Below are 18,136 nucleotides of genomic sequence, written 5' to 3' on the forward strand. Positions count from 1 at the left end.
ACAGAAGTATTCTGGTGGGGCACGGAAGGGAAGAGGCTGAGACCAAGGACTTCTGCTGCTTCCTGTTGGTGTCCCAGCCTCTTCCCTCCCCATCTTATACACAAGGAATTTTCTTCCTTTTGTAAAAAATCAAGCATATAGTTTGTTAATTTGGCAATACCTGCTCAAGGCACAACAGAACCAAAAATACTTCATCTGATAATGCCACCCAATTATCTAATTAAGATACTACATAATAAGGTAGCTAATAATGGAGCTAATCCTGAAATAAAGAGTGAAATAAGAACAGCACAGCTTCTTTCTTTCTTTCATCATTATTATAGTTGTGCAATTATCCAAAGAAGAGAATGCTTCCCCCAACCCCACCCATTTTAGCAGGATTTATCATGCCAAGTCAAAAAATGTTCTCCTGCATAATAGGAGGCAAGGCTGGTGCTGATGGTGGGAGTAGCAGCATTATTCATAAAATAACACTTAATTTTTATATCAAGACATGCCAAGGCTCAAGCCCACTTTGAAGCTGTTCCTTCAGTTTTAGGCATGGGAGGCGGAGTGGGTTGTGGCTAAATATGGAGAGCAGAGTTGGAGAATTTCTTCTGCTTTTCTCTTGTTCTAAAGTGCAAGGACAGCTGAAGCTGAGCCTTTGGACTGCAGATTCCAGAGGGAGCATCATTATTCTCCTGTCTCCATTGTAATTTCTGGATGTCAGTTTGAGAATGTGCATGTCAAAGGGTATACTCTCAATTAAAGTCAGTACTAACATCATAGGTTCTGGGATTGTACCCTCGCTCTAAGTGACGGGAAAGCAAGTTTATATTTTGCTGATTCCTCATTTAGATCATCAACTCAAAATAAATAAATAAATAAGCAAGCAAGCAACTTTGTAACTTATTAAGGTAGTGGTATCATCATCATCAACATCACAGAAGGGTCTAAGAAGGAGCAACGCATAGGAAAAAAACAATAGAGTTGTGAGTGAATGTACCTTTATTCCTGGATTACATTTGGGGTTTAGGCCATCACAGCAATAGAAATCAAAGGGTGTTATTAAAAGAACCCATTATTTTTTGGCTTTTACAAGTTTTCTCTAGGTTCTTTCAACGTGCATCCAATTTCTTCCTACTTTTAGGAGGGTCTGAGAGTGTTTTGTTGGAACCCCCCTTGTTTTTTTTAAATGACAGACTGTGTTTAAGCATTGAAACTAATATACCTCATGCAACAACCTTAGGGTATTCTCCCTCTATAGTTCCCATAACTACAAAAAAGATCTTGCTCATATTTCACACAAGGGATGTATCCAGACATTCTCAACTTGCTATCACACATTGTATATGACATGCTATATTTAGCTCACTGTGCGAGACATAAAACCAAGAATTAGGAGAACAGACGGAAGACATTTTTCAAAAGTCTTTCAGGTTTCCTGTTTATTCATATGTACTTGACTACATACTTTTGATATTAAGGCCTACTAGTTCCAGAAAACATCCCAATAAAATCTAGAGATACAGGTTCAAATTTATTAAGTACTGCTTCTGTACAAACTCCATTAATTTTCACTGGGCTTAAGTGTACTGAGTATCGGTTTGATTGTGGCCATCAAATGAAGAATGTCAATGTGATGTAGTGGTTAGAGCGAATGTTGGACTCGGACTGAGGAGATCTGGATGGGTTTTAGTCTCCCTTTGACCAGGAAGCTCACTGGGTGATCATTCAAAGACTCGCCACCTAACCCATCTCACAGATTTACCATGAAGAAAGCATGGACAGGAGGCGCATCATGTAAGCCATCTTTGGCTCTTGGAGGAAAAAGCAGGATAGATTTGGAATAAATAGACAACCCAGCAAACAAATGAACTAGCAGAAATATTTAAGGAGTGGAAAAGACTGAGGGGTAGGGTGAGTGGAGGGGAATTCATCTGCTAAGGAGAAGAAAGACGTCTGTATTTCTAACAAGATGAGCCTGGTGGCTAGGTTTAGATGTAACAAGCCACGGGGTAACTGTGGTGGCATGGTTTGTCATTATGTCTGAACCCGGCAACCACAGTGAAGCATGGTAAGGATGGCCTCTGTGAAACCACGCAGAGAAACAATGATCCGTTCTATGGTGTCCACAGTTCTTCATGACTTGTTTTTGTGTCTGAACCCAGATGTCACACGTCCATCTGGTTTCCATGTTTCTTCCATGGAGTTCTGTGCAAGGAGTCACCACACTCTAGCAGACGCTCCTGCCTCTGCTTGCCGTCGTCGTCTGGACCTGCTTCGCAACTGCGGACTTACAGCCCGTGGGACTCGGATGGGCCTTTCTCTACTGATCTTTCCCCCTTTTTCCACACACTGCCTTCAGAATTTCCACGCATGCAGCTTTGGGATTTCTGCAGCAGGGAGCATCTCTCTGCCCTGCCTCCAGCAGCAGCAATGGGCCATGCCTGGCACTCCTGCCCGGTTGCTGTAAGTTGCTCAGGCAGTGCCCATAAACTGCAGTCTGCCGTGTGGTCCACTCAGGCAACCAATGCTCCCCTCTTGCAAAGGGGCCTACACAAAAGGAGCACACAGGCTGCATGTGGACTGGGCACTTGCTCTGGAAAGCCCATGCCTCTTGCTCTGCCTCCTGCCCTCCACTCTGCTCCTACCTTGTCCCTGACGTTCCTCAGGACTGACAGCACGACCCCCTGTCCCCTAAACCCCCCACCCGCAGCTGCAAGACACACACATCCCTAACAGCCAGCCAGGAAACGTTCACAGGCAGACGCCCGCACACATTCCCCAGAGACACTTCCTGCACCACCTCCATCTATGGTGTGGGTGTGTGTGTGTGTGTGTGTGTGTGAGAGAGAGAGAGAGAGAGAGAGAGGGAGGGAGGGAGGGAGGGAGGGAGGGAGGGAGAGAGGTGCATAGGAGAGTGTGGACACTTATGCAGCAAAGGAGGGGTGTGTGTGTGTGTGCGCTTGCATATTGGCATGGAGTGCAGCAGCACAGACTGCAGGGCAATAGTGCTACTCTACTGAGTAGGCAGGTGCTTCTTCTGAGCAGCTGGGAAAAAAATCTCCCACAGCCTCTGGCTCCCACAACGGAAGGGGAGTGTACCGGCCAGTCAGGGAAAGCCAGGTGATGCAAGCAGGAGCTGTGCATACTGGGACCTAGTATCAGCCAGGGAGGCTGATGGGATCCCAGCACCATTAGGAGGGAAGATGGAGGGTGGAAACCACTCATGCATGGAAATCATGTGCCTGTCTGAACCCAGGACCCAGGGCAGGATACCATGTTATCATTATGTGTGAATGCAGCCTATGCATGTGTTTGGAAGATGGGTATTAGGCAGGGCTGTAGTGTGGGGAGTGAGTGGCTGACTGCTGGTCCCAATTTCTCTTAGGGGTGGACAGAAAGTAGCTCTACAGACATTTTGAGCTTCAGCTCCCGACATTCCTGGCCACTGGCCATGCTGCAGGAACTTCTGGGAACCGCATTCCAAAACATGTGGCGATCCACCTGCAGCCCTCCCTTGTTCCAAACTGGTAGCTGAGCTGGCTGTTGCCACCTGCCTCTGTGTGCCTGCATCCATTCTTTGCTGCTACGCACAGCAGGCTGGGTTCTTTCCATACTGGAAGCTGCATATGTTGCTAGACATACACACAGCTCCCAGATGAGGCTGAGGACTGGGATATGACTGCCGGGATGACCGATGGCTGGCTAAAGGAGGGGCAAGCTGTCCTATTCTCCTCTCTATTTCGGTGGGGGAAGACTGTCACAGTGAAAAGCCACAGGTTTCCCGAACAAAACCTGTCACTTTCTCTTACCTCTCAGGATTGATAGTCAGTTGCTTCTCAGTTCAGAAGAGCTATTTAGAAGGAGAAGGCAGACAGACTCACATAAGTGAAGGGCATTATTATATGAGGCTATTACTTTCTAAAGCAAGGGTGATCAGAAGGTAGGCTACAATCTGCTTATAGATCTCTGAGTGCTTTGCAGTACCTTTGCATGTGTTTCTGACTTCCAATAATTTAACAGTAGCAAAAACTGAGATTGGCTCATTCAACCCAAATTAGGCCACCGAAATGAAAAATGCTTGGAGAAAAATGAGAAAAGAAGCTGCCCCTGAAAGAAAGCTGGTTCAGTTCTAGTGCTGACAACAAATTGTTCCACTGAACATGCACTCAGAGTTGGCAGTTTGTTCATTCATTATTTTGTTAACCAGCATCTCAGGTAAAATGATTCCCACAGCCCTACATCTGAAAAGGCATGACACACAAAGTGACAGAAAAACCAAGTCTTTCAGAGGGGCTGGGAGAACGGCTCTTCTCTGGCAGAGGGGCAGATGCAACTCTTCCCTCCTTCCATCTCGTCGTACTGCCTGCTTGCAAGGCTGCCCATTCACCCCTCATTCTAGGCATATTTCAGGACTCCAAGCGAGTATTTTTCATTTGAGTTTTGTTGGTGCATCTCAGAGTTCTGCCTGCAAACCCCAGAATATCTCCTGTAAGTCCGAAGTCTGCCAGCCTCACCACACCCCCATCCCAAAGCACAGAGTATTATGCAATTTCCAAGTTACTTTAACAAGGCACTAAAGAGATAACAAAGCCCTGGTCTCCACCAGACGATACAAGAAAGAAATTATACAAAGGAGGTGAGTGGTGAGAAGGGAAAATATGCACGTGAAATTGCAAAACCTACACATGATGCAACACAAAGAACAAAACAAAATAAGCAAACATGCCAACCATATGGAAATATGTGCTGTAATTAGCATGTCATTGATGGCCCAATGAGACACAAGGCACATTCTGAAAAGGAGGCATGCCACTAATGCTGGAGTGGGTACGAGCAGGGCGAATTCACGTGAAATACTTGAGAGATATCCCAGATGCAGATTTTGAGTCAATGCTACTTGGTAGGTATGAATGTAGTAAATTATAACTGTTCATTAACTAAGTCTGGGCTCACAGTTAAAGGTGGCACCTGAAGGCAAATCCCTACTGATGTCAAGCGCTGCCACGTGAGGCTCTCGCGAAGGGCAATCAGGCCTCTTTGGGGAGGCAATCAGGCATCTGTGCCAGAGAACTCTGATGTCAAGGAAGCCTCTCATGGGACTTCTGGGGAGGTGTTATGAAGCTTGCAAGAGCGCCGTTAATGTGCCCAGAGCCTTTCACGTTAATAAAACAAATGTACTCCTGTAAACAACAGATTACCACTCCAAATCAGAGATGTTGGAGCAAAGTATTCAAAGAAGGCAGCTTGTAACTCTGCTTCTAAGCTTCAGGGTTATGCCATTTTTGAGCTTCTGATGTATGAAGGAAAAAATCACCAAAATCCTCTTCACATGTTGGTTGGGGTGCTCACGTCAACTGTGCAGTGGAGTGCCTGGATTAGTCAGCCATCCTACTTGGGTCCAGATTGCCTATTAGATGCCAAACTGTGATGGCCCAAGAATCCACCGCTCTTGCTCCTGATTTGGTTTGGTAAGAACTGCCCCCCATTAATCCCTAGTGGCATCACAACTGTTTACTCTGAATAGGCAAATAAGGCCCAGTATAGGAAGGATGGCCACAAAACTTGATGGATATGTGTAAAAGGTCAGAGATACTTGGACCCAAATAACTCCAATTGCGATCTCCGTATGATCCCACAGAATACGTATGGCTGTGAAAGAAGACGGTATAATTTTATTTATTTTATTTCTATTTATATCCTGCCTTTTCCTACAAAGGGCTCAAGGCAGCTTACATCATTCTCCTTCTCCATCTTAATTGGCTTTGCCCAATTAATTAATTAATTAATTGGTAATTGGCTTTGCCCAGCAAACCCTCCAGTCCCAAACTGGCAGCTGAACTAAGGCTCATAGGAAGCAGTCAGAGCAGCTTCATTCGCAGTTCCCTGTTTGGTTCTGAATCCTCAAAAATAAGTTTTTGTCTTGTTTCTGGCTTGTCTCAAGATCACGAGGAAAGCCCTGCTGGATCAGACCAGGGTGCCTGTGAGAAGTCTACACAAGGGACACAAGGACCCTCTCGAGACTGCTCCCAAGCAAATGGTATTGAGAGGTATCATAGACCCACCAGAGTATCCCTCATGTATGGTCAAATTTCCTTTTAAAGACATCAAATTAGGTGCCATTTTAGTTTGGCTTATCCCTTCTATGTAAGTTCTACTTGTATAAAATACTAACATGAAATTCTTTTTTCTCTTCTTCTTAGATGTATGAGGAGCAGCAGCAAAATTGCATCCCTTGAGGATATGGGCCAAGTCTCCTCCACTTGGGTGGGAAGTCACAGCATTTAACATGTTGTCAAACAATAACCATGGCTCATATTGAAAACATCAGGAACATGTACATTTAAAGTCAGGTAAATGATAAACTCTGAATACAGGCATGCACAGAAAGTATAGGCATGATGACTTATTTTTCACTACTTAAAAACATAATTGAAAATATAACTCCCATGAAACATTTGATGCTGTTATCGTCATAAAGGCCAAAAAAGCAAATGCCATGGTGGCGCATAGGAAGGACACGAGAGCCTCTTTGAATGGCTGTAGAACAAGAGTGGCCCCAGAGTGGCCCTGCTGGGGTGGGTGCTGTGCGATCATCCCAGTCAGATACCTGCTCGCAATCAGCTGCTGCTCCCCATCCCACCCCTGGGGCTGGTGGCATAGAAAGAAGCCAGTGCTTGGCCCACCCTGTCCCTTGTCCGAGTCCTACAGTGTCTGGCAGTTACACAAACTCATTGACTAGCCAGCACTATTACGGACCACCAACAAAACTATTTATTTGTGTCTAGTTAGAATCCAAATAGATTCAAAATGTTAGAAAATTTATATGCCACTGTTTGATAGAGGATTCTCAAAGTGGTCTGCGTAGTGGCTGACAAAAATAGGTTCAGTGATTTACAGTCCCAATAGAAGAAAGTTTCCTTATGTAAGGCTTATGTATGTAATTCAGGAACAGAGAAGGAGGTCTTCGTAGAGGACACCTGGCGGCAACGTATATTGTGTAGGGCAGTACTGAGTGGGGTCTTGCCAGGGAAGAAAAGGTAATGAGATGTTGCTTCATGTCTAGTCGACCAAAGTGTATACAAGGGAGGTGTGCTTATATAGGCTTTAATAAGAAACAGCAAGAGATTTCTCATTCTGGCCTGCCTTTTACCCCTGCTCCATCAAGCCAACTGCAGCCCCAGGAAGTGGGGCACAGAGCCCGCTTGGAAGCACCCACTCCTCACTCCAAACCCAAGAATGAAACAACTATTTCTGATTCTGTGGAACAGGATCGTTTCTGAGCATCATTTCACTTCAGATACTTTATTGACATCTACTTTATTTTGTACTTAGGACACCTACTAATGTGCACAAATGACTATGGAAACTGTGATCCAATTGGTGTCTGCAGGTATGGAAGTAGCTTCAGACCTTCGACTTTTCAATATCCTAAAGATGACTTTATTGCTAGCATTATTATGAACAACAGCATGCCAGCATCACTGATAGGTACTAATAAACACTGAAAAGTAGACAGTCTGTCTGCAATCCTCAGCCCACTTACTCTGGAGTAGAGCAATAAAATAAAATAAAAGTATATGACACTAAAGTGGGTTGTGGCCATTCTACACTACTTAATCTAGGATATGTGGTTTTATTTACTACTTGTCAGTCCAGAATCAATAAATCATGTACCAGTTGGGGTTATTCTGGCTGCCAGATCAGATTTGTACATCACTTTCAGATCTAAAATGCTGCAAAGAAGTCACGTTTTCACCTTGTTGACAATTTTAAGAGACAGTTGTGATTTACAGTGACAGGAGACAGAAAATAAAACAACATATTCCAGAAAACAAAAAAGGCTCACTGTAGCATCTAAAAGACACCAAAGCCTGGGAAAGCGGAGCAAGCTGTTGGAGGAGCCCTTTCAAGTTCCTTCTCAAATTTCTGCTCTCGCACAGGGGAGGCAGCCCCCTCTGCTTGGGGGCTTTCAAAATAGCATTATTTTGGAACTGGTACAATGGTGAACGTGTGGGGAGGAGGCACAGCAGAATAGGGTCTGCTGGCATATCTCTGGAAGCAGATGATCTGTTCTACAACAGGACCAGATAGTGCTGGCTGCAGGTTCTTCTTGGGCAGCACACCTTCAATAGGTCCCTGCCCTCCTTGTTGCCAGCTGCCTTTTCTCCTTCTTTCCACTGCTATCACGTTTGCTCGACAGGCAGGCAGCAAGTGGACAGTGATGCTCCTTCTCACCAACAATCTTCGCTGGACCAGAACCTTTCCATAGAGATGTATGTGATTAAACTTAGAACTTAACACATGTCTTGCCACTGACCCAAGCTGTGTGCTCCCCTCAAAGTGCTATATAAGCAGTAGCCAGTGATCAGTGCTATGTATTGGACCAGTAACACCATCACCACCATCTATATTGAAGTACGTCACTGAGGGAGTGGATGGAGGGCTGTGGTGCCCTCCAGCTGTAAAACAAGCTATTCTTGTGTTTGCCTAAGAGTTGCTTGCTGCTGAGAGAGATCTGTTTCCTAGCCAACACTTTTTCCAGATCTTGCTGTTATTGAGCTACAACTTATCTTGCAAAGTCAGTCAGTCAGTCAGTCAGTCAGTCAGTCTGTCTAATAATTATTTGTAGGTTTCCTTTAAAGGTTTATTTCCTGTTCAGAAATGCATCTTATCATCTAATCAATGTTAGTGCCACTCAATTTTCTGAGCAAAATCTACAGGAGAACTTTGGTCATTAATTTCATTTGGGATTTATGAGCCCTTTTTAGAAGTCAGTTTTGGCCTTGCTACCAAATTTCTCTCTCATGCAACTGCAAATACACCCTACCCCCAGATTAAAAGGCTACATGGGGGTCAAATCAGCATACACCAGACAGCTTCCTGGAAGGATGGAGAAGAGGAACAATGAAATTTTGAAAGGGAAGGAAGACCTTTAGCTAACTGTAAGGGAAGTCACTAATTGAACCTCCCCAAAAATATTATGACTGCCAACATTACAGAGGACAGCACGATAGTCCTTCCAAACTATCCAAACACAAATTGAGAGGCTGTAAAAGCAAATAATAAAAATAGGAAAGTGACAACACACAACTGTGCAAACAGCACACAGGTTAATCCCAGTAACAACGGCAGCAGACTGCAATAGACAGGGCCAGTGCAAAAGAAGCCTCACTCTCTGACACTGTCAACAAGGCTGTTTAGACATGGCTGGCCCTTTCCTAGTGTTGCTTGCCAGCAAAATAACCTGTAGTAAGAGTCTATTGAATGAATGCCCCTATGTAGAGGGATGCCATGAACTCAGTAGCCGAATACAGAAGCTGCACTTCCACTCACGGATTTCAGGTCATTTTCTTTCTATGTCCGTAGTGCAGACTGTGCGGCAGCTCAGCCATTTTGTTCCTCGCTCACCTTTGCTGAAGCAAGCACTGGAAAGAGTCACATTGCTGTCTCTCACAAACACATATAAGTCAGTACTGTCACCTCCAGAGGGATGCCTGACAATTCATTTTAGATTGGTAACCCTGCAAGAGTGTATTTCGTGTAAGTTTGTAGAAATGTGCCTGGTGCTGTTATCCACTTAGCACATACGCAAGCCCTGCATCTCACCTGTCACTTCCAACAGAGTCCTCACACAGAAAGCAGCTCAAGGATGAGCAGGCCTGAAAAGATCCACCATCGTCATACGTGCCCCACTCCAGGCCAGGATTAGAGGTCTGGGGGAAAGGCACAAGACATTAAGGATGCCCAACTACTCCAGAGAAGGCGTGGTTCCACCTAACAGCTCTGGCAGCCCACTGGGGGCGGGGGTCAGCAGATGAATCCCAAGACGTAGAGGTGGGAACTGAAGCAGCCTTTCAGTGAGCAACAGGCCAAATCATCTGGGAATTTGGGGCAAACTTCACTTCTCTTGAGCTCAGCGGCCTGGATCCACAATTCAATTTGACACAATTTCCACCATGTCATACCTGAAATACTAAGTCAAGCCACACTGACAAGTTTTCAGCATATGCTGAGATCACATCCGGACGTGTCTTAGCAGACCACTAGTCCCTCTGGCCCAGCACCATTTGCTCCGACAGGTTGTTAAGGCTGTTTTTTCCAGCTACCTGGGATCCTTTGAATTGGCAACGTCGGGAATGAACCTGGGTTCTTATAAAAGCAAAGCACCACTGAGCTAGACTCTGTCACCATTTTTCACTGCCTCTTGGGAATGCTGAAAAATGATGCAATCGGCTATTTTACTTACAAGAACAGTCAGCATACAAAAATGTTACTTTTGTGAGCACTGGCTCTCATTCACCTGGTTCAAATGACACAACTGCCCACATTGTGTATGTCTTGTCCACCAAAATGAATATGTAAGCCCAGCTCGGGATTGACATAATTTTTTGTGTTGTTTGAATCTGGACAGTGGGGGGGGGGTGTCTGTGAGGGTTAAACAAGCCTCACATACATCATGGTATGCTTTAGGTTACGATGCAGTGGCCCAGTGGGTTACACCACTGAGCCGCTGGGCTGGTTGATCAAAAGGTCGGCAGTTTGAATCCGCAGATGGGGTGAGCTCCCGTACTTCATCCCAGCTCCTGCCAACCTTGCAGTTGGAAAGCATGCAAATGCAAGTAGGTAAAAAGGTACCACTTTGGTGGGAAGGTAGCAGCGTTCTGTGCCCCTTGGTGTTTAGTCATGCCGGCCACATGACCACGGAAACTGTCTGAGGACAAACGCTGGCTCCTTCGGCTAGGAGACGGAGATGAGCACCACCCTCAAGAGTCAGACATGACTGGACTTTAATGCCATGGGGAAACCTTTACCTTTAAGGGTAGTTCAACCCTCAAATAATCCCCACTGACCAGGTTTGCACAACAGAATTTGCCAGGACATGTAAATTTATAAGGGTGGTTGGTATGTGCTACAGCTCCTTGCTGATAAATTAACTTACAATGGGCTGTTGTGTTGCACAGATTGCTCCATGGTGCATTATTGAGTAACTTACAAGGGCGTTGTGATGACACTTTTAGGACATGCATGATGGCAAAAGCTACTATGGCTTGCTTCTATTAAGGAAGATAACTAGACTGCCATTTGCTGCAGCTCATGGGGAGAATATGTCCCAGGACAAAGGCCAGAGCAGTTATTCTCTTACTGGGATTGCCAGTGGTCTGTGAACTGCGTGCCTTACAAACAAACTCCAGGTTTCATCCAGTGGTGATGCTCAACAACCCACCCTGACAGCTACACACTGAACATGGAGCCAGTGGACTGAGAGAATAGCCTCTCAGTAAATTTCATTGTCAGCTGCTGCAAATGCTTCATCTCCCGATCCTCAAAGGGAATGACACATTGGCTGCCAAAAAAGTTTTTCAATTTGGGCTGAGCAACAGAATCACACAGGAAGCTGCATGCAATATGCTTGCAACTGTTAACTTCCCAGCATCACTGCAATCATTCAACTGGGTCAATAGCCTTAACCATGCAAAGATGTTTTGTGTGAATCAGACCCTAGAGATGGCTTTGCACAGAATGGTATTTGTCAGCTATTTAATGTTCTGTATGGGGAGTATGAATCAAAGTGACGTATCTTGTCCAAGACTTCAAAAGCCGTTGACTAGGCACTTTATAATGAAACTTGGTAGTTTCAGTTAAGAGAGCTAGGGTCGTGTAGAGAGTTGATCCTGGACTTGGGAAATTTGGGATCTCATCCCTACTCCACTGTGCAAGTTGGCACGGTATAAACAGCGATCTTACCAAACAGTAAGGTTTCTTACCACAATTCTGCTTTGCCAACCTTACTGAGAAAAGTGTAGGCATGCAGAGCAAGTGAATATTTTCTTGCTGCTAAGTATTTGACTTGCAAAGTCGGAAAGCTTCTCAAGTACTAAGACTTCCCCACCTTAACACTTTTTATTTAATAATTAATTGAATTTGTTTAAAAGTCTCCTGTTAGCAATATGCCCTCTGGGCAGCCATTACAGTAGAACACCTTATGATCTGTACTGGATCATTCTCCAGGTAGCATTGGTCAAGTCACCATCTTTCAGCATAAAATGTATCAGAGGATGAAGACTGGTTACGTCCAGCTGTCCTCAGCACCTTAAAGAACGAGCAGCTTGCATACATGAAAAATAAATACTAAAGAAAAACATGCTTGCTTTACTGTACATCCTTTCTTTATATCTAAAAGGAACCTTTGTCATATCTCCCACATTTTGACTACATATATAATTAGCATCTTGTCTGGGGCAAAGACCAGCATCCATTGCTCACTATTCATCACACGAACGGCCCGCTGGGAAAGAGTTACGGCACAATTACAGCAACTGTTGTTTGCCCTTTAAAGCAAGAAGAGAAAATGGGCAATCTCGGTAGCAAAGAACACTTTGTTGTGATGATAAGCCTAAGACAGCTTTAGAAAGCTGGCAGAGGGGAAATAAGGATGACACAAGACCAGGAGGGGCAGAGGGGAAATCCAGGAAAACAGGTAGGCAGGTAGGTCATGGAGAAAGTCCTGGCAGAACAAAAGCCAAAGCTGCCAGGAAAACATGGCCAAAGCTGAAGGTTACAAAGACCAAGCCTTCCAGGTCCTAAAAGGTTTGGGAAAGCCGATGCAGCTGACCATGTGGTTGGAGTCACTCTAGAGCCCGAGGACCCATCCGATCTTTAGTCCCAGTTGTCTCATCATATGAGGCAGGGCAAACCCCTCTGAAAGTTCCCAGTGCCAGCAGCTCCGATACCCTCTTTCTCACTAGAGGAAGGAGGCTCACACCTGGTCTGGAGTAGCTTTGTGTGCCTTGTGTACCGCCTCCCTAGACCAGGGATGTTAAGCCCCTTTCGTCAGCAGGTAGGCACCAAAGTAAATGCCCTTGGGGCCAAAATACCAACCTCTGACTGCCAGTAACTAAGTCCTACAGGAGGCATTTCAATTTTTTAGAATGGGAAATGGAGTGCCGAGGGAAGCCGAAAATAAATAAGTAAGTAAGTAAGTAAGTAAGAAAGAAAGAAAGAAAGAAAGAAAGAAAGAAAGAAAGAAAGAAAGAGCAGCTCTGCTGGGTCAGGCATGGGATCCACCTGATTCAGCATTCTGTTCACACCGTGGGCAAACAGCTGCCCACAGAAGAGCCACAAATAGGACATGAGCACAACAGCATCCCCCCGCCCATGTTCCCCAGCAACTATTTTATATAGGCCTCTGATAACTGGAGGTAGCATAGAGCTGTTGGGATTAGTAACCACTGATGGATTTATCCTCCTCATCGAATTTGGCAAATCTACCTTTGTTTATATTTATATTTAAAGCATTTCCATACCTTTTGATTAGCACAATCCTCTCAGAACTGTGTGGAAAATAATATTAAAATATGCTGTGTAATACACAATTTAAAAACAAAAGTAAAACAGACAGGCCTGTCATAAAACCTCCATTAACAATCAAATTCCTCAGGCACGTACAGTCAAATAATAAACAAAGCAATACATAATAGCAACTATTTCACATGGAACACAACAATTTAAAAGCCAATAAAACACAAAATAATATAATCAACAAACACAGTGAGAAAAAGGCAAGTTTTAACTAGGCACCAAAACATAGATAATGTCGGCGCCATGCACATCTCCCTGGAGAACTGATTCGATAGACAAGGTGCCACAGCAGAGAAGGCCCTTCTGCTCATAGCCACCTTCTTTCTTCCTTCAGAAGTGGCTCCCAGACAAGGACCTTGGTAGATGATCTAAGGGTCTGGGTAGGTATACCTAAAGCCATCCAGATTGATGGCCATCACCACATCCTGTGCAAGTGAATTCCATCTATCAACTAAGTGCTGTATGAAGAAGCACTTCCTTTTATGTGTCCTGAATCTCCCAACAATCAGTTTCCCTGGATTCTAATATTATGGGAAAGGAAGAAAAATATCTCCCTTTACCCACACCATGCATGATTTTGTACAATTCTATATATTTCTCCTCACTCAGCTTTCTTCTATGCTAAACAATCCCAGATATTGCAACCTTTTCTCCTAGAGGAGCCGCTCCAACCCCTTGATCATTCTTCACACTCCATAATATCCCCTTTTGTGAGTGGTAATCGAGTCTGTGCATGGCATTCTGAATGTGGTGGTACCATAAATATGTGTCAGGGGGGTGCCATCTTTCCTACTTAGGCCTAGCATGGAGTTTGCCTTTTGCACAGCAGCTGCATAATGGAATGCCTTTTCCACTGAGAATGCTGACCCCAAAGGGATTTGGTCCTGGGCTGTGCTTCAGAGCGTTCTTTCCTGAAGCTGGAAGCATGAAGTCCTCAATGGAAAGGAATGAAAAACAACCAAAGATCACATCTGCTCTAGCTATCTAGATGAGGGCTGATCAGGCAATCACCCAAGATGGTATAGCCTTGGTAATGCTGTGCAACATGTTACCAAGGTACCTGGACTGCTCTCAAAATAAAAACAAGTCCATTTTGACACTTTCTTATAATGTAAGCTATTATCTTTCATTAGTGCCCTGAGGTGAGCAACCCACAGCTAATAAATATTAATGCTTCCTGACGATGAAATAACACCAGTTCCAAGTACTCATAACTGCAGAGTCATTACTGGGCCTAAGCCACACAACACTTTTTGATTAAAAATATTCTTCAAGCTCACTTGTGCTTGCAATTGCTTCTCCCAAAGCTATTGTTTATGCGCACATATGTGTCGGTGCATGAGGAGTGAATAACAAATCTCCAGGAGCCTCTCTCTGCCTGGGCTCCTTGGGGAAAAGAAGCCCTGCTTGTTTTGTTTATGTCTAAGCTTGGTTGGTATGTTTTCCTAGGACAAACCACAAAGCAGTGTTTCTAATATCACATGGAGTGAATGCACTCCAACAGATATGTACTTCCCCTTTTGATAAATTTTATTTATCAAATTGCTGGCTACTCTGGGAGCCAGTAGGGCTAAAAAGAGAGGTGCATGAGTAATTCATTAACTGATTAAAGTAGCGTTTGTTCAGTAAGGTGCATCTTGTTTGTTGCAAACTAAGGCAGCAGAAGCAACAGCACTGAAGAAACACGACAAGTTCAAAAAGCGACTTAAGTGGAGAGTGCACTTCATTGTAGGATTTCTGCTTTTCAGCAAAAATGGCCCCATCAGAAAGCCTACAGTGGCAGCAACGTCCCTGGAGCTAGCAAAGCAGCAACTGCTCCAAGAATAAGGCATTTGCTTAATTGCAGTGGTCTCTCAGCTAGAAGTAATGGAGTCTGTATTACATCAGATAACAGGATTTAAAATGGGGCAGGTGGGCGGGTCATGTTCCAAATGCCAGAACCATAATATTTGTCTTTGTTGTGTAAAATCAGGGTCTCATTGGCTAGCAGGTCCTCCTATTTACCAAGGCAGCGTGAAACCGTCTCAGCATCACTGTTATATCAATGTTTCTTGTTCAGATATGGATACAGAAGCCTGGAAGAGCCTCTCTGCTTAATGATGTACCCTGTTATCTTGCCCTCACCTTCCCCTTCTGCTTTAGATGAAGCCAAAAAGCCTCTGAGTAGTTCACTGAATGGTTCATCTAAAAAAAAAAGTTTTAAACCAAGTCCATTCAAAGAAAATGCAAGGCGGTATGTAGGACTCCCCAGTCATTCCTTCCTGAATATCCACTGCAAAAAATAAAAGCAGAGCCACTCCCCCTTGTTCTGAATGGGCAACCCCATGCCTACCTTTGGAAGCTTCAGTGCCAAGTGGGTTTTCAAAGATGCTGGTTGTGACTTGGTTCCAAGCATCCTTCACAGCAGACTTGGAAACTACCCGGTTGTTCAGGCTCTGCTGAGGCCGGAAATTATTCCTCAGATATTCCACGGATTTGACATGGTCTTGCTGTTCTGTGGTAAATATGGAATAGAATGCTTCCAGCTGAGCGCGGCCATCAGGATGAAGGAGAAGGCACACACACAAAAAAGAAGAGGACATTAATTAGAAAAAACAATGTGGTAAAATCTGGGCAGCTGATAAGAATGCAAAATGGCAGGAAGTGCTGATGCCAAGACTGATAAATCAAACAGGAAACCAGGCTGCCCGCTGAAATCATTGCCAACAGCCTTATCTAGCCCAATTTCTATCCTGCCAAGCAGCAGAGAAAACACTTCAGAAAGCCTCTACAAAGTTAATGTCTGAGGGAGGCGAGAAAAAGACGATTTCCTAGCCTCTATTTACAGTATGTGCTTACAGATAGAAGCTGCCCTCTCTGTTGTTTTATGCTCTGCTATGTTGTTGTTTTACTATGATGCTACTGAAGAGGGGCATGCATTCATTCCATGCATAACATAAATCATGGCTCAGCACCATTATTCACATTTACCGCAGTATCTCAGAAGCCCAGCAGTTCCTAGGGTGGAGGGACCTATTGTGCCACAGGCTGCACATACTATAAAAGCTGGACCCTGCTACACAAAGATAACAAAGTTACCTTTCCAGACAGACAAAATATGGGGGGGAATGTGAGGAAAAACTACCTGCATATGGTCACTCTGCAGATACATGGAAATACAACTCCTGTCTTTCCCACTGCCGGATGATCTAAGGCAGCCTTCTCCAACCTGGTGCCTTTGGCATGTGTTGGAGTACGGATCCCATCATTCCCAGGCAACATGGTGATGCTGACTTGTGGTAATGGGGACTGTAGTTCAACACATCTAGAGCATACCTGCTGGGGAATGTTGCTGTAAACACTGAACCACGTGGTTGTCAAAAGTCCTTTTGCATCCATTTCCCTCTCCAAATTACTTTAAAAGGGATGATCACCTGCATTTAAGTCCATTTAGGAGGAAGAGGCTAGATAAAGGAAAGTGATATGCAATGCAAAGAAAAGAAATGGCTTGCAGATTGTTTTTGACAAATACTTAAAATGTTCATTTAGTTTCCATTGCTTGAAGAATTTTCTGCTTGAATGAAACTGATGAAACATTTGTGATTTTTACCCAAAACATTCAGGTCCTTGAAAACATCTGGTTGTTACATATCAACATGTATTAGTTTCTAATACATTTCCAGATCCAACGATAAAAAATTTCAATATGCTTTCCAAGGTATGTACTGTGCATGCATGTGTAGAATGACATTTTATGTATCTTAGAAAGGCATATGAAACTCTGCAAACTCTGCCTTGTGAAATATTTTGTATAAAGATTGAAAACTTGCAGCCATAGAATGACAAACACTTTTCTGAAGTGGGAAGGGCTAGAACAGAAGAGCCCTTGTTCTTCAAGGTACAATGCTTTGCCTTCCAGTCTCCCTGAGAAGAAGAGACATGACCTCTTTTGGGGGTATGACTATTGTGCCAATATGGGAGCCACAATGGAGTCTGCTTCTCTGCCATGAAGCTGGAAGTCTGCTGGGGACCTTGGAGGGAGGTCCCACCTCTCTCAGGGAGAGACGTGAGGACTGCTTCTGAGCCCTGAGGGCATAACCTTCCCCAGGTGCAGGGCATCTTCAACTCAGGAGGACAAAGAGGTGTTCCTGCTTGCCACTAAGAAGGCTTGATTCTGTGGGATTTCACTTCACATTCCTGAGCTGGCCTTAAATTGAGGGAAAGGCACATATGTAGCCACAAGGCTAAGCTCTGAAAGAGGGCCAGCCATACCAACTGGTCCGGCTGGTGCTTACCTTCCAAACCCTAAATGGCTTTGGACTCAAGTACTTGAAGTCCCAAAGCATCTCCAAACTGAAAGAAGAAGGGCTTCCTCGGAAGTAGCAGACCAGTTATGGAATGCACTCCTCAATTAGTATACTTGATGCCAAACTTTTAGGTGTTAGGTAAAAGAAAAACTCATTCAGGCAGACATTTTAATAAGTCTTGAGTATTTTAAATGCTCTCACTTTCAAATGATTTTATCAGCTCCATTCTTCTGGGATGACGACTACTACTTTACCAGGTAATTCAAATTTTTGAGAACTCTTTTCAGAACTATTTGATATAAGACTTGAGTGTTTGTTTGTGTTAATGTATTGATTAAAGTATAGACATCATGAGACTCTCATTTCTGGTCTTTTAACATTCTCCCTTTGATTCAGGAAATCTCTGGATTTAGTCAGACATTCCATTGGACCCAGGATGATTATGATTATTTATTTAATTTCATTTCCATACTACAGCTCTATGAGTAGTTCTGCTTGGGGTA

General features: G+C 44.2%; 1 protein-coding gene across 6 annotated transcripts in view; it reads right to left on the reverse strand.

Moving 5' to 3' along the window:
- PTPRG (protein tyrosine phosphatase receptor type G) overlaps positions 1–18,136 on the reverse strand; it is a 634,931-nt gene that overhangs the window by 131,818 nt on the left and 484,977 nt on the right. For all 6 annotated transcript variants that reach the window (XM_044451810.1, XM_044451808.1, XM_044451807.1 and 3 more), the window contains one exon: positions 15,680–15,872. In XM_044451810.1, the coding sequence (XP_044307745.1) occupies positions 15,680–15,872 (193 nt within the window). The remainder of the gene's footprint in view (positions 1–15,679; positions 15,873–18,136) is intronic.

This window comes from Varanus komodoensis, unplaced genomic scaffold (assembly GCF_004798865.1).
Source record: "Varanus komodoensis strain SLA01 unplaced genomic scaffold, ASM479886v1 scaffold6_4, whole genome shotgun sequence".
NCBI classification, from domain to species: Eukaryota; Metazoa; Chordata; class Lepidosauria; order Squamata; family Varanidae; genus Varanus; species Varanus komodoensis.